The 18,076-nt window shown below is 34.8% G+C and overlaps 1 protein-coding gene across 8 annotated transcripts in view; it reads left to right on the forward strand.

Annotated features, from left to right (window-relative positions):
* The window catches only part of LOC134541407 (ATP-dependent RNA helicase p62-like), a 76,626-nt gene that overhangs the window by 52,631 nt on the left and 5,919 nt on the right, over positions 1-18,076 (forward strand). For 4 of the 8 annotated variants that reach the window (XM_063384834.1, XM_063384837.1, XM_063384835.1 and 1 more), the window contains one exon: positions 184-11,591. In XM_063384834.1, the coding sequence (XP_063240904.1) occupies positions 184-578 (395 nt within the window). In that variant the 3' untranslated portion in view covers positions 579-11,591. Of the gene's footprint in view, positions 1-183; positions 17,992-18,076 lie in introns of those variants that run through there. The other 4 variants (XM_063384841.1, XM_063384840.1, XM_063384836.1 and 1 more) reach the window with 2 other exon arrangements.

Below are 18,076 nucleotides of genomic sequence, written 5' to 3' on the forward strand. Positions count from 1 at the left end.
TTTACAAATGCTATGGATTTTGGACGTGTCAGACCGACTCGTGCACGAAGGTCATTTAGGAATGCGACGGCTGACAGACCGATCTGTGCACGAATGGGTTAAGGAAAGGTGTTTTCTTGTTTCACCCCGAGAGAATGTGCCGTGTAATGGGTGCTTGCACGGGACGTGTGGGTTGTGTTGCAGAGTTCCGGGAGGGAAGAGCGCCGATCCTGGTGGCGACTGACGTGGCGGCGCGCGGACTGGGTGAGTGCTCGCCGTGCGCGCGTCAAGTTGCGGTGGGGACGAGGGGAGAGTCCCAGACTGTCCGTGCCGAGCCACACTGCCATATTTGCTCATGCCTTCCCGGCCACGCCAGGCTGCATTTTCTCCAGTTCTTACCGTCTGTAGCGCGCGCCGAGCTAAACTTTATGGAGGCTACATTTTCTCCAGTTTACCGTCACATTGGCTGTTCAGTAGTGCGCGCCGAGCTAAACTATGAATGTACAGTGAAGTTTTTTTTTAATTACTACATTCCTGATGCCTTTAATGGTCTTCGAATACTGCTATCTTTGGACTATCGAACTCTCAGTTTAGGTTAATTAATTTCCTGGTTTAAGCATTTTCATGTGCATGTACACTTGACAAACTGTTTTTTGTTTTTTCTACTGCTATGTTTAGGCATCGCTCTTCATGTCCGATAATAAATCCTTTTATCTGTTTCATACACCAGCTCTGAAACTACAGGCAGTACAGACCTGCCTCTGGTGCCTTAGCACGGAGGGCTTTAAACTTTGAACCATCCTTAAACTTAAACTGCCTCCTAACTTCAAGGGGACTTGCTTTGTGAGGGGTGTGATGCTCGCTGTTGTTTCTAGTTCCGTGTGGCCTCTGAGCCCAAGGCTCTGAGCTAGTGCAGTCTTTGCCTCGAGCATGGGGCAGCTGTGAGATTTAAGTGGTAACAATAACATTGTGTGGTGAACAAATTAAGATAAAGGTGTATTGCAAGTCCGTTACGTACATTCCCAGTAAGTTTCATACCTAAATACTAATGGTGCGCGGGTACTTGGTATGTCGAGTTGAGTTTTAACACTTTGAGGCACACAGAAATATATTAAAAATAAATTAGAATCTATTGTGTAACTTTTAGCAGACGTGGCAAAAGGAAATTAATGCAGCCAATGTTGCTTGTTCGTGTTAGGATTGCCAGATAGCAGCACAAGGCTTACTCACGCGAGGTATTTCGGCAATAACACTGAAACATTGCAAATAGCAACATTTTTTCAAAGTGGTATCATAGAAATACCACTACAAAATAAAGGGTTAAGTATTGGACGCAAGCCTAATACCGTATTTACTTGTGTACAGCGCGCACCACGATTTTGGAACAAATTCCAAAGAAGAAGAAAAAAATTTCCCATAAATAAATTTTAATAAAATTTTGTGGTACCTGTTAAGTAATTACTTATGAAACAATGATTATTTACATTGATGTGTGGTGATGTGTCAGGAAAATACTTAAAATTAAATACTCTTCCACCTGAAAGCGAAACTTTTGTGGCATACTGTACCATCTGAAACGACAAGGGCAAGCTAACTCTGCTGTGTAGACGGAAGATAATGAAGCGCTGTATCGTCACAACTGGTACGATGGCGGGTGAAGGGAGGGAGGCAGGCAGGAATGGGACTAAAACCATCAAGTAACCTTGACAGTTGACAGGACTAAACACCACCTCTCCCATCACATCACCGTTGCTAATCTGGCGCCGAAGACTAGGTGACTCAACCTCGCGCACGTGTGTGTGTGTGTGTGAGTACGAGAGACCAGCGGGCTGATTACGAACACCATCGACGACTAGCGTTATTCTTCACGCGGTAACGAAACACGTATCGCATTTGGTGATTACGACCCACCTTGCGATATGCGTTTCGTTATTTTCCACGGTAACGCTAACCTGCGATACGAATCCATGACGTCAGAGGACAAGCAACAATTGAACAATTAATATGTTCGTCGAACAGACTATTTTGTAAGTGAATCATGACTACTTAGTGTTACTGGGAACAAAATAATCTTTTTCAATGCACAATTTCTTAAATAAAGTCTTTAAAGCTTTTTTGCTGCCTTTTTCGTAGAAGTTTGAATTAAAAATGCAGTTAAAGATTTCGCGTCGTCATTGTGGCTAACTGCGTCTTGCCATGTAAACATAAACATCGAACGAGAAGCATGTTTAAACTTCAATAGAATGAAAATGAGGCCACTCTACAGGTTACAAAATTAAAGGAACAACTAATTACCACGAACCCGTGTCTGTTTTTATTTTACCTATTATTTATATGATATGAAGAATGGAATTTAAAAAATATTTAGTCAAGTTTGGTGTGCTTGTGTAAAAACATAACCTTATACTTCAAAGTTATACATATATGTGGTTAATGATATATTTAAGTGGTTATTAGCATACCTAATAAAAACAACACTTTTTAACATATTTCCAGCGGTGAGCTTTCTAGTTTATGTAATCTAATCAGTTAAAATTTTATAAATATATTTTAATACTCGTGTGCTTTCGTGGATTTTATATACAAGTGTTTTGAAACAATGTTTCCAAGATATTAGTACCATTCGTAAATAAAAATAATTTTGCTAATATTTATATCATAGGTCACTCAAACATTTTTTACTCCCTTCGTACACTTGGTAAAGTTTAATTACAGTAAATTATTTAAATTTGTGGTTTTCTTGATTAGAGTGCACATACCGCTATTAAAGAGGACACTGTGTTGAATACTTGTGTTCTCAGTTAAAATAAGCCTTAGAGTGGCACTGGTAAAGTTACTGCTGCCCAACAGAAATCATGGTGTGGTTTATTAAGAGCCACAGAGAGTTTGCAGCCAATTTTTCTTCAAATAATGAATGTGAAGCTTGCATGTATCTGTGGATTTAACTGGCAAAGAGGCTTAACAAACGTTTAGGGACATTAAAAACCATTACCATTGGCAAAATATTAGTTTTCTTATTATTTTTTTTCTTTAGTGAATATAGCGTTACAATTTTTATCTAAGCAGCAGCCTTCAATTACAATGGAGAAGATATGGGCTACTTTTTGTATTTTCATTTTTTGAAGTCTGTTTTAAACTCTTCTGTATGTTAGGTTGCATATTATAAGGATAAAATTAGGCCCATAATGTTTCAATTTAAAAAGATTGACATTTTAAACAGTTATTATGGAACAGTTCTTGAAAATTTGCAGTGTAAGAACAGTTTTTTTTATAATCTGAGGATATGAAAGTTCATTGCTATGTTTTTTTTTTAATTGTTGTTTAATTTAATCTCACCAATGACTTAAACAAGTGAAACTAAGTACTGTGTAATTAGAGTAAGTACTGAGTAAACAACTTTGTTTTCAAGATGGCATTCAAGTTGGTTAATGATCCAACATGTATGTAAATTATTAATATGCTGCAATTATTTTAAAAACTGTCTTGAAATATTCAATAATTTTAATTCTCCCTCCCCCCCTCTTTACCATTAAGATAAATTAATAGATTACTTTTCTCAGCAAGTTTAGAAATTAATGGTTTAATATGTAAAATAATATTTAGTTTGAACAATTTCTGATGTACATGCATACCAATTATTTAATCCATTTTTTTTAAATTCAGTAATGGATCAACATGATATATGCTGCAATAAAAAGAGCAGCTTAAGCAATAGCAGCTAAGATAACAGCTGGCAATATTATCCAAGTTATATTTCTGAGCAGCCTTGACCAGAGAATTATCCAAATCTTCGGTACAGCATCATCATTGGGAATGATGTAGATTCTAGAAGGTGGTTTTGTCCCTCAACCTCTGGTAGGCATTATATTGTGGTAGTCATGCATTTTGTTTATCCTATAATTTTCCAAATATATATTTGAAAATTAAATATATATTTTTTTCAATACTGGTATGCTTCCAGTTTTGTTGTTTGAGATTGGTGTAGTGGGTTTAAAATTAGAGTGGTGAAAATTAAGTAGTTAAGATACCTGAAAGTTGACAAGAGAGAAAATGGAGGTGTGCTACATTTAAAATGAAACAAAAAAATGACTTGCATGAACATGGAAGTGTTAATAGTTCATATTTAAAAAAAAAATTAAAGTTGTTCTACTCAGAAGTGTATGCAGAATTTTGTTACGAGGGAGGAAGGGGGATGGGGAGGAGGAAAGTGGTATAGAAGCACTTAGCCTGCTGTTGGCTTTAATTTTTTTTTGGGGGGGGGGGGGGGGGGAATATAAATTTTTCTTTTAGGTTTTTGGGGGAGGCATATATTCCTCTTCCCCCTGCATATACCCCTGGTAGGTTCATTATTAAAACAAGACCTCTTATATACCTTGTGTTTTCATAAGATAGCCAAGAAACCTTAGTTTTTTATGCATATTTGTTATAATGGCCATCAGTCACAATCAATTACATATTAATTTACTGTATTAGTCTTTTATTTAAGTTAAATTTTACTTAATATAGTTAAATAAGCTGTTCTAAGGCTTCATCACATATTTTAAGAAACATTTGATTTGATCTCTAAATACTAGGTCAAAAATTGCTTCTGGTTAAACTTTTATAAAAATTGCTTATTTTAATATTTACACACATCTAAGCACAGATTTAATGGTTATTGGTTATTCTGGTGATAAATATAAAGATAAGAACAGTGAGTGATGATAACAATTCATAAGATGCAGAGTGTTGACTGGGGAGGTGCAAGGAATGGAGCTGTACCAAACTTTATCGCAAGATGAATCATACTAAGTCAATATTTGTTCCTGAATTATCTAGCTAAATGCAATGTGTGTCATTTAATTTGTTTGTACTTGTCTCAGTCTCAATAAACATACCTACATTGATTCTAAACTTACAATAATAAAAATTAGTTCAAAATATTTTTTTTATATTCATCCACATGAAACAATGTCTATACTGTATACAAATGGGCTCACTGGCAACAACAAGCAGTTGTACCTGCTGGAACTTGCATTGATAGTCAGCTAGTCTAATGAAATTCTTCCATGTTAAATCTTGTTTACACAAAAAAAAAGTAAAGAATGGTTATATACAAGCATTGTGAAATCTTTGACTGGAAAAACCTTGATAATACTTTTAGTCAGCATACTTTATAGAATGTGTACTTTGTTATTAGCACCTCCTTTATTATAACTCTGCCTCTATGATACCTAGTGTAACCTATACAATTCATACTGGTAATGATCAATAGTACAATTTAAAAATAATAAAAAAAAAAGATCAGTTGAGCAGCATTCAAGAAAGATAGCTGGCAGCTGATAAATAACATTAAAGAAAGAATGCTGGCAGCTGATGAGAAGCATTGGGAATATGTGCTTCTGAAATGGCAACCAGCAATTTGATTAAAAATGCATCAAAGAACTTAAAGAAAAGTTAAAAGGCATGCTGGAGGCATGTGCTAAAATTGCCAATTATGAGAAAATATTGTGTTAAGAAATCATTTTTTGTATACAAGATTCCTTACAGACATGTGCATTGATTTTTTTTATTGGACAGGCTATTAATAGTTAATATTAATAATTGTTTAATTATAACCATCCATGGAAAAAAATTGAGATATTAAATAATACACTCTTTGTTAATATTTTTCGTTTAAAACCAAAACAAAGTCTGAAATTGCAAAATTTTAAATTAATAAACTTGTAAACATGAAGCAGCACACAAGCAATTTACCATGCATGAGATTTACTTGAAATAACAACCTATCATTAAATGATTAATAGTATCTATTTTTTTACACACACAAAAAAAACAATGGTTCAAAAAAGCCACTGCCAACTCTCTCAGGACAATGAGATCATCTGCTGAAACCAGAAAACAAAAAGTTAACATGTGTTTAATATAATATCCAAGTTATACTCAAAAGTAACATGGAAATGAGTGAACACTTATTTTCACAATTTCTTTAATAAATGCAACAAACTTGATAACAAAGTATTTATTAAATTGCATAGCTCGTTTCTTCATGTTTCTTCATTTTCTAAGGTTTTCCAACTGCTATGAGGGTGCAATCTGGCAATTCGAAGGGATTTTGATTGTTTCTTAACAATCTTCTCTGCCTTCTCCTCCAGTTCGATAGCTAGCAGAAAGGCAGCAAAGGCCATTGTGTAGAACCTGAAATATTTTCAAACATTAACTAAATTAGTGTAATATAGTTTGGTAGGCTACTAATTGTTAACAAGAGGGCCTGATTAATAAAAATAATTTTTAAGATGGTATTATTGAGCTAATATTCCTTGATGTAACACATAACTGCATTCATTTTTCTTTAATTTCTAAAAACAATTTTAACTTTTCGACTTCTTTTCCAACAATTCTCCATGAGTGTGTTGTAATTTTTCAAGCAGTTAAACTAGAAATATGCCATGTTAATAGCTTGTTAGGTTAGGTAAATCAAAAAATTTAGACATGAGAATGATTGGTTGGCTTAAGTAAGCTACATTAAAAATACTGTGTGATTTTGTGAACTGTTTTTTAAGTTATGATACCAACAAAAATAATAGGTATAAACTGTAGTGTGGTTGGTTAGGTTAGAATTAGCTGTGTTACAATATATAATTCTTAAAAACTGTTAAAATGAGTTCACAGTATATTTAATATAACTACCATAACCTAATAAATTGTCTACACTACTTTCAAGTATTTGTAGTTAACCTAATCAAACCAGCCATTCCCACCATTAAGTTTGTTAGATGAATTAAAAATAACAAAAAAATAGTGTGGGTCTGTGTGAATGGTTAGTTAAGTTAGGTTAGTTACATTAATTGTACTACAAAATATGTGTGGATGGTTGGTTAGGTGAGGTAAGCTTAATTTTCTATTAGTAAAACAATGTTACAGTATTGATAGCCTATGTTAATTATTGGAATTAATGTCTGAAAACTAATAAATAATTTTAAAAAAACATATGGACAAGTAGCTTTTCACCAGATTTACCTCATTATACAATATTTAAAATGTAGCTAACCTAACCAACTGTAGACATGAATAGGTTTGCAGTATTTGAAGTGTAGCTAACCACACATAACCAACAATTTAAACAGTAAACAACTTGAAATATCTCAACAGAAATAAGTATCAAGGTTAATAATAGGAACTCAAAATTACCATTTTCATAAACTTATTTTTATAATAAAGCCTCGCCTCCCCTACATAAAAGCTCGAAATGTTATTTAATAGAATCATCCTGTTTAAGGAGGGGAATTCATGAATAAATTATTCATCAAGTTATTTGTTTTATGATCAGCCCCACTTGTTAACAATTACCAATGTTAACACACTTAGGTAATAGAGCCAATATGTAAATGAATGAGCACAAATGAAAAATGTCTTGCACAATTGAACACACAAGGAGGCCGGAAATAGCTTTCTGAAACTAAATAGAGAAATATACAATTTACTGTCTGAAGTCTACAAGCACACAGATTAAACAAAAATGCATGTTGAGCAAATACCCAAACACAAAATATACATAAACAGCCTATTTGAACTATTTATAGCTATGTTGAGTTCATAACATGCGTGTAAATAATATCGCTCTTTAGGTTAGGATTAATTTGATAAGCTATGACACAGCATTTATTAATATTCTTCTTACCTACTTTGATCGTATTTAAACCACTTCATAATTATTCCACACAAACTATGCATTGAAAACAATGATTTCATGGTACAATTAATAAACAGAAATAGCATGTTAAGAATAATGTTCGCGTGTTAAATATACACACGCTAACCTAAAACAATTGTTTACGTTTAACTTCATCGCTTTACATCGTACTCGACTATATTTAAAACAATAATGTGCGATTATAATGACGTTTTTAGGACAGGAGGACATTATTTTTAAGAGTAATTATATCACTTACCTCACATTCGCTTCGTATCACCACTTGAAATGCTCGTGATATATAACGTAGCTCCGGTGCGATAAATATCACTTGAAAAGTGCGCTCGTAATCAAAGTTTCGATATATACCGCCACAATGTCATCAATATTCGAAGTTTAACGAAACAGGATGTGTTCGTAATCACGTTGCTGGTTCCTGCGATATTCTTCGCAAACCTTCGTTATTTATCGCAACTTATAACGCAAAGTGTGTGCTCGTAATCAGCCTGCAGGTTGTGAATGTGTGTGTGTGTGAAAGAGAGGCCTTGTTGCTTGTGTGTATGTGTGGGGGCTGGCCAGAAAGAAAACACACCCGGCAGTTAACGATTACCACTCCTCCTTCCCGCCCACCCCTCAACTTTTTTTTTTCCGTGTATAGCGCGCATCCTTGATTTTTTTTCTTTACTTGAGGGAAAAAAGGGTGCGCTATACACGAGTATATACGGTATTAAAGCTCAAAAAATTTTAGTGGTTTACTGTTTGGCCTAAGAAATATAACACATTCATAAAACATACTTTAATACAAACTCCACGAAATATAGGATTCTATACTACTAATTGTGAAGCTCGTACAACATTACCATTTTATCATTAACCGTGTAAGTTATTAAGTATTGAATTTGATAGCAATGGTGGCTGATTATACATAATCTTGTACTGCATTTATGATTTTTGTTTGGACGTATTTGTGGTCATTTAGCACATCGTCGTTTTATTTATATTTACCTAAACTGCAAATGCAAAAAAAAATTGATTGCTTCTATGCAAGTGCAATACTCAAATTTTTGTAGATATTGCTGCAGGAACAGCTGTTACATAAAATGGGCTTTGAAAATCTTTTTCCGCATAAATATTATTTATACCAAGCGTATTTAGAAAGAAATAAAGGTACAAATATGTGTCTATTTTACCATCTGCCTACCTGAAAATATTAATAAGCGCGTGTAAAGATAAATGGGTGAGTAAATTACGTTGTAACACCATAGTTACCGTACAAACACAATAGTTAACATAAAAGAACTATAGTTACTGTAGAAGCACCACAGCTACAACAGATGTACAGTAGTAGAGCTGTAGCAAACCGTATGTATTCGGTATTGAGTAACGGGTGCACTATCCAGTAACGAGTAACGAAACGTTACACGCGGCTGCATTTCGTTACTCGCATTTTTCGTATGTTTTACGCATGCTCACGCATTTTCAATGAATTTACGTTACAAAGAACAATGTTCGTTTATTAAGTAAAGTATAATTTGGAAATTCGTCCAAGTTTTTTACTGTTTATTAAAGGTATTATGTGTGTAGACAAAGTTTGAGATTGGAACAGAAACAACGTAAGAAAGTATTTTTTTACAAATTAGAAATATGTATGTTTTTGTTTTTTATTATCGCGTATTTTCACTTGGTTTTTTATCTAGTGCTAACTGCATAACAGCATATGGCTCTTACCTACAGTATTTATATTTACCAAATAATTTTACAACTTTATATTTCAAAGTAAAATAGGCATTTTCATTACAAAATATTTGTAAGTAACTTTTTCATATTAATTAAAACAATAGAATTAATTCTTTCAAATTTTATTATGAAACAAAAGACTGAAATATTTTTATCCAGTTGTTCTGCTGTTAAAGACTAAAATTTAGGATGTTTATTTGGAACAAAAATTGTTTTTATGAAATATTGTTAATATTCTATTTATTATTATTTACGCGACAATTTATTATTATTCATGCGGCATCATACTGTATGCGTATGCAATACGACTCGATTCGTTGCTATAACATAGCATGTTATATGGTATCAGAAGTAACGAGTAACGTAATTTTTTTTGCACAGACACTATAACTTTATTGCAGTTTTTAATATTCAAGTGTATGTATGTATATATGTGTGTGTATATATATAATAAAGCCGCTCTAATGAGATTTAATTGTTCTTCGTTAACACTCGATAGTGAGTAAAAAATACCATCATGAGATACTTTGTACCATGTGTACTTTTGTGCCATTATTTTCTAATGAGCTTAACGGGAGCATAACAAAGAAATTTCTACTACTTGACTCGAAAATACTCATGTTTTCACATGGCTTGAAATTAAAATATGATATTCGTGCACCTCTTACTATTCTCTCGACACCCTTAATTAGAAATTTTTAATTTCCAAAATAAAATGCATTTTAAAAAAGATTATGGTGACTAGTTTTACCATTCCAACCTCAATGTGTGTTTTAATCTGTTTCAAGAAAAGGGGCAACATTCATGTAATATAATGAGCAGTTTGTAAATCTTGAGTTCTTCTAAAGCTCTGCAACCGTGGGACCTGTTTGTGGGACCGGTAGTACTTCTTAACCTACCCTCAGATGATCCCTGAAAGAGTCATTAGCCACTCCTGGCATTTCTGTCACTGGCTGACTTTGGGTACCCACAGACGTGTGTTTGCATTTTGTGTGTGCTAGCTTGCCATACCTTTTGATATTTACAACTTTCCTATCTAACTGATTTTGTCGGAACTACTTCAGGGGAAAACTGTTTCTAAGTGAAAATAAGAGCACCTCTGAACATAGGTTTAGAACATTTTCATAATAACTTGATAATATGCAAGACTTAACTAAAAATTACAGGTTTAGAAACCGAAGATTTGTTGTTCTACAGTTAACTTTAATGCGTGAAGTAAAACTAAATTTTTATCTTTACATTTTCACATTTTTTGAGTGCATTTCTTTATTAATTTTGTTATTCAGTAGATTTGTAATAAATATATCATTTCTGAAACATAATTTTCTCAAGGAAATTTTTCTAGTTTCAATATTAATTTGGTGTTAACCCTTGTAGCCATAATTATTTGGCTTCAACCACATTTATAGTAGTAGATGGGAATTTATACCATTTTTTTGTCTTGTTAAATACAGAGTTTTATCGCATAATCGTCACACCGTTATTTTAGGACGTCAATTTCAAGGGAAAAAATTATTACATAAATGTTGCATCATATTTTTGGTACTGTTGTTACAGTCTGAGAACTTTGTTTAGGTAGTATATGTGACAATAAAGCACCGTGCAACAGCATTGTTTTCAAAATGGTCAGGAATTTTGGTGCTTATAATGGGAAAATGCAGTAATTACAATATCCATTTAAGATGTACCTGCGCACTTAAGTAAACATACTTTCCATGAATAGGTTTTGTGTTTATGAATAGCTTTACCTTGAAGAAAAAATACATTTTTTTCGCATAAAAATCACACCCCTACTTTTCAAACTTGATTTTAGTATAAAATGTGCTACGATTGGGCGATACAACACTGTAATGCCTCATAAAGGTCTTCCTGCAGTTTTTTACCTTCGTGTAATTACAACAACTATTTGCTTATTCAGCTTGTTTATGTAAAAATACTTTTGTTGAGTCTTTTTTACTATTACATATTTATGTTTCCTGTAATAACTACACTGGTTAGTAGGATTTGGTATTCATTTAGCTACCAATTTAATACTAACTACAAAATTATTTCTTACTGGAGAAAAATGTTAGCATTGAGTGAATATGGTGTGCATTAAATTGTAAAGTGTTGCCATTGGAACGGAGATCTTTTTAAACAGTCTGGGTTGTTGTTGTTTGTTTCAGAGGCACATGCGCGATGACAGTAGTTGCACTCAGGTTCAGTACAGTCAGTTTAAAATGACAAGTGCAACTTCTGGCAGTGCCTCTGCTCAATGTTGTAACTCCTGACACAACGACGCTTGACGCGTCAGCTGTCAGCTCTCAGCTCTCCCCTATAGCTGCTGGAGACCGTCCTCCAGCCAACCCCCACCAACTTGACTAATACTTGGTACACCCCTGTGCGTGCCTTAGCGAGGTGAGCATCTCTTCTGTGTGCATGTTCTGCATTGGTCTGTCTTTGTGTGCGTGCAGTTGGCCCAAACTGTGCTTTCTGCCATTCGTGAGGTGCATGGTTAGTTGAAGTATACACCCCACTGTCTTATTTTAAAAACAAAAAATTATCTATTTATGTTGTAGATTTGTGTTTGCAACACTTTCTACTGTATGCCTATATTTTTAACATTTACTCATCATATGGGAGGATTTGATGTTGCCCTATATAACCAGTTTCGATGTACTTCTTTCTAAGGGTGGATTGATCTATATATAATACAGTGAAAGTCCGTTGTAGCGAATACGGTCTATAACGTAAAGTCCGCTATAACGATAATTGCCATCGGCGCCGTCAGTTTTGCATATGCTGCGTAGGATAAAAATTTCTGAAATAACGAATGCAGCGTGGGCTCATTTTTGCTATAGCGATAGATTACACACTTGTAATTTTGCTCTAAAACAATGAGAAAACAACAATTTCCTTAATAAATGAGAAACAGCTTCGCACAATTCCACGCGTCCGGCAAATGAAACAACACGCATGATGTGGCCGTCTTGGCAACACTGCACAAGGTAGGGCCCCTCAGCGAGCATAGCTTGCCTCGCGGCGACAGGGCCCCGCTGCGAGCATTACTTATTTAGCATCACGCCGACTTTAGCCCGTAAATGAGCATAACTCGTATCGTAAGCATTGCGTTAGGTGTAGTTACGGGGAGTTGACGAACACGGAACTTGTCGAGCTCGTCTCTTCTAATCAAAATGAAGCGGCGTCTGAAGATGATGACAATAATGACGACAAACCAAATGACGTGTCTGTTCCGTCGAAAACGTCAATGATGGAGGCACTTTATACAATCAGTCGTTTTTATCAGCATACAAATGCTTCAACGAATGTTTTGATGAACTTCCAAGAGGTCCAGTCGTTTATTTTGTCAGAAAGTCTAGTGAAATCGAGGCAAACGAAAATTGATTCGTTTTTTTAAAAAGTGGTTTTTAATTTTGTGTTACTGACCAATTGTCGGAAAAATTATTTTATATAATTTGTATGGTTGTCCAACGTAATTAAAGATTTTTTAAAAAAAATTTTTGTGTTTGACATTTTTCATGGGTGTCAACGTGAGTAATAATGTGACAAATTTTAAAATAAATTTCACTACATCTTTGAGTTTACATATTGTTAGTAAGTAATTCAAAACTCCGCAAATATGCACCCGATATCATCAGCTTAGCGCACACGTCTCCAGACAAACCAGCTGCGGTCAAAGCGACAGGAAGCGGCCGGCATGTCCTTGCGTGACCCCGCCCGCCCGTCTCCGTGTAAACAAACAGCTGTGCGCTTAGCCACGATGTGCATGACGGCCTTATCACGGCCACGCGGTCTCGTAATTCGCAGTCGGCAAGTTCTGATATAGCTTAAAATGTTATTTTAGTAAGTTGTATGTATATTTCCTTTACTTTTGTGTGAATTTACACAGTAAAAACAAGCGAGAAAATAAAATGTTTTAAAAATGCTACAAAAATAAGATTTTTTTAAATTTTGGCTATAACGAAAATTCGCTATAACTTAAACTTTTGGCGCCGTTATATATTTACGTTATAAGGGACTTTTACTGTATATATATAATATAATATAATATAATTTTTGTGGGACCGGGGGTGTTCTGCTTGGTGGCATGTCCAACTGTGGCTAGCTTCTATTGCTTGAATGGAAAAGGGTAGTTGTAATTAGTCAGTGGTTAGCCTGTTGCTTGTATTGTGAACAAGTTGTAACTAGAATGTCGTAAAACTCTACGTATTAGACGTGTACAATGAACATTACACACACATTCAATTTACTTTTATTTTCAGATTGGCTGACACGCTGAAACTTAAGCTGTCTGGCGATTAGTAAAACCTCACCTCTACTAAAATTCAAGTCAAGTTTATTGTACTGGTATGGACGAATCTCTCTAATTTTAACTCCATGCGAATTTTGGAATGTGCGACTAGCATAAAATCATGTACAAATATTTTACAAACACTTCTTAGGGTAATTTCATGTTTACATTTTCACGGTTTTCTGAAAGTATGATTAATTTTACATAGTTGCAAACCCAAAAATGAGGTACTTTCATTCTATAATTTACAATTAGGAATCATTTAGGAATCCAAAAGATTTAGCACATCTTTGATACTCTAATTTACATGTCATGTACAGTCTTAATGACATTATGCTCCGCGGTCCAAGCAACAGTGCCTTAATTTTTAACTTCTGAATGTGCATTGAGTCATTTATGGTAAACTGTTCATTTATTTACACTTAGCATGCATTACATTTCCTGCTATGCGGATGGTAAACAATTTGCGTGATTAGCGTTTACCTTTTTTTATCGCATAATCGTTGCACAGATATTTCAGGGCGTCAAAATTTGAATAAAACAATCTCGCATAAACGTCGCATTATGTTTTTGGTCCCGCTATTAGATTCAGAGCGCTTTGTATTGGTATTTTTTCCGTTTAAAACAATGTATTTTAAAGTAGAAAACTAATATTTATTCGGACATTACCAATTATTTAACGGAAATAAACAGTTGTCTGAAGTGTAAATTTTCTTTTAAAGAAGTTTTAAAAGTTATAACCTTTGACTGCGTCGCTGCGGTGTACCGCTTTAAAAATGTAGCCAGCGCTAGTTGGCATCATTCATGTTTGGTTATGTTGCTTCCCGTATAGAGTGCGCACACGTCGTCGAATATTGATTTCTCGCTGATTGCATGCAACGTGCGCTCTCTGTCAAGTGCCGAGTTAACTACATTTGATGGCCAGCACTCTTTCGTGATAGTGTGTACTATGACGATAGTTATGCGTTAGTTCAGGCTTGCATTCGAGTCGCAGATTAGGGTATGTTATTCTATTGAAGTTGAAGAAAGGTTTGATGCATGACTTATTAATTCCAATTGTTTGGCGTGCTTTTGTATACTCTACTTTTTAAATAAACGTACTTTCCATGAATGGGTTTTGTTTTTATGAATATCTTTACCTAACAGAAAACTTTATTTTAGTATAAAATGTGCGACGATTATGCGGTAAAACACTGTATATTTTATGTTTGTTTCTCTTAATGACTACGTACTTAACCAATAACGTTCATGTGCGGGTGTGTAGGTTATCTTGAGAAATTTTCTTACTACAGCGGATTTGTTACATTCCATGTTGGCCCAGCCAGGCAACCAAGAATAGTGACAAATTTATGATACTAGAAAAAATTTTTCCTTTGATATATAATGATTTTGTAAAAACAATTGAGGGTATTTTCACCAACAAAGAGAAATTGTTTTCTTTGCTTTTTGCCATACAAAAGTTTTTTAGCTATACTAATATATAAATCCGTAGCATCTGAATGTACATTTTAGTAATTTTACCAATTTTTCATGATATAGTCATTTTATGACTTGCTGATCCCAATTCTGCAATTTTTAAAAATATTGTTTGACTGTATGTATGCATGCATGTGTATGCACTTAACAACTCAAAAATGGCTAGACCGATCATCCTGAAATTTAGAATACAGTAAGATCATGCAGTTGCGCAAATAATAGACTGGTTATATATCATGTCAATAAATCATTTAGAAACAATCAAAAAATAATAATATTATATTCATAATTTTTCTTTGTTTCCCAACATTTTGAATAAACATCTGTTTGTCAACTGTTTATATGACAAAAAAGACCTACAGACTTGAACTTTGGGACAATTGTTCCTCATGCTCATAAAAATCCACCACTAAGCTTTTTCCCCCCCTCCCCCCCCCCCCCCCCCTTCCCCCCCGAAAATCAACTCTAAAGTTGCGACCAGTTTATGAGATAAAAATAGTTCAGTTTGTTAATTACAGTAGAACCCCGATTTTGCGAACACGGATTTAACAAAAACAGCGATTTAACGTAAAGGTTTTCAGGAACCATCAAAAAACACCAATTTATTAAAATAATAATATAGATTTCCAAAAGATGAAAGTAAATAGTAATGGAATCTTATTAAAAATTACACTATGTGGTGTCAGTAATAGAATGGAGGTACTATATATTAATATGTGCCTTTGCATCATCTGTCCAAATACGAAAAAATAAAAAAAAATTGTTCAAATTAAAAACTCAGGGTGCTGTAACTGAATTGCGTAGGTGCGTGCCATTGCGCGCGCCTGGATAGATAGGCTGTCCGCGACACATGACGTCATGAAGGGTTTCTTTGTCCGCATCCCCCTCCCACTCTTCTATGCCTGGCTTGACTCACCACGTTATCTTCCAAATACGCCCGCATAGTAACAGTGCTAGCCAATAATCACACGTTTCCAAATATTCCCTTTCCCATCCTCCAGGTTTTTTCAACTTGTGACCACGTCACACCAATACACCATTATAATTATTCTCTAGAGGTGTAAAAGTAACGAAAAAAAGCATCCCTATATGTATTCGTTACTATTAACAATTAGTACTCGTTACTATCGTATCACGTTACATTACTCGTTACTTCTGATACCGCATAACATGCTATGTTAAGTTGCAGCAACGAATTGAGTCGTATTGCGTACGCGTACAGTATGACGTCGCGTAAATAATAATAAATAGAATATAAACAATTAACAATATTTGATAATTAACAGTTTTTGTTAACCAAGAAACAATTAAATCATTAGAATGGCTTTTTTATACTATCTCTTTTAAGATAAGAACAAAAAACGTGGAAATTCGCGATGATAGAAAACAAAAACATACATATTTCTAATTTGTAAAAAATACTTTCTTACGTTGTTTCTGTTCCAATCTCAAACACACACAATACCTTTAATAAACAGTAAAAAAACTTGGACGACGAATTTCCAAATTATACTTTACTTAATAAACAAACATCGTTCTTTGTAACGCGAATCCAACGAATATGCGCGCGCTTGCGTAAAACATACGAAAAATGCGAGTAACAAGATGCAGCCGTGTGTAACGTTTCGTTAATCGTTACTAGATGGCGCACCTGTTACTCAGTACCGAATACATACGGTTTGCTACAGCTCTATTATTCTCAGTAAGAGCTTTGTGCGCGGTGTTTTAGTTTTTGGAATACGTTTTTTATAAGTGCTGCGCAGCTCAGCGAACAAAGAGAGTCAGCCGGCGGCTACGCCGCGCCGTAACAGCAGCTTGACCGAGTACAATGACCGTTCTCCGCGTACGGCACGCTATTGACGGAAATTTTCCATGAATTTGCGGCCATTTTTTATTATTTTTTACTGTGACGCAATGTGTATGTAGCTCGTATTTGTTATAAACGCTGCAGGTTGCAACTGTATTTTAATAAACTTTAACGTATTTCTTACACTTTACATATTTTTAAACTTTTTGTATTTTATGCCTCATTTTTCACGGTTTCTGAAAATCTGTATGTACGACCGAGGTGTACTTACGAACCGGGGGCCGTACGAGCGAGATTAAAAGACGTTGAAGATGTAAAGTTGACGAAGTCTGAGATAGCACGGCAGCACAAGATATCAGCGTCGACCCTGTCTACGATATGGAAACGTAGGGACGCGATTATGAGTGCGGGGGTCATTGAAAATCGGTAAATCAGATTTAACGAAACATCGATTTAGAGTAAACATTTTCGGTAACCATAGCACTTTGTTAAATCGGGGTTCTACTGTATAAGACTTACAAACTTGAATTTTGGTTCCTTACACTTAAAAAAATCCTCCACACTGGTATTAGACGTCTATGCCAGAGAGAGTTCAAAAAGTTTTAAAGCTTTGGCATCGCTGGTGCTAGGAGGCGAGATGTGGAATGTTTGGAAATATGGAGGGGGGAAATACAGGGAAGGGTGGACAGCAGGCGAGAGCCAAAATCGTGCAAATCTAAGTTATTACATCAGTAGCAAACAGTGAGGGTAGTGCGTCCAAAAACAACTATTTTTTAGAAGGGAGGGATGTCCAATTCCTAATGCAGTAGAGCACTTGCCAATAGAAACTCTAACTAATTCCTGGTAGATTACCTTCAGTTTAACAAACATATTTCACTGTTCCTCATAACCTCAAAAAAAAGAATAGAGTATTTTCCAGTAGTTACTCCAAATATGTTGGTTTAGGCATTTTCGTTTGAAGAATAATGTTCCCTGCCACGTAGCTTATGTGTTCGCTTGCTGGTTCTAATGTATACATAAACAAGAAAACAACTAGTTAATTACGTATTAGTATTTTAGTGTTGTGTTCGCAGTGTGAAACGTGTTGCTCAGGTATGCGATTGTTCCCTTGCCT

This window comes from Bacillus rossius, chromosome 18 (assembly GCF_032445375.1).
Source record: "Bacillus rossius redtenbacheri isolate Brsri chromosome 18, Brsri_v3, whole genome shotgun sequence".
Classification (NCBI taxonomy): Eukaryota; Metazoa; Arthropoda; class Insecta; order Phasmatodea; family Bacillidae; genus Bacillus; species Bacillus rossius.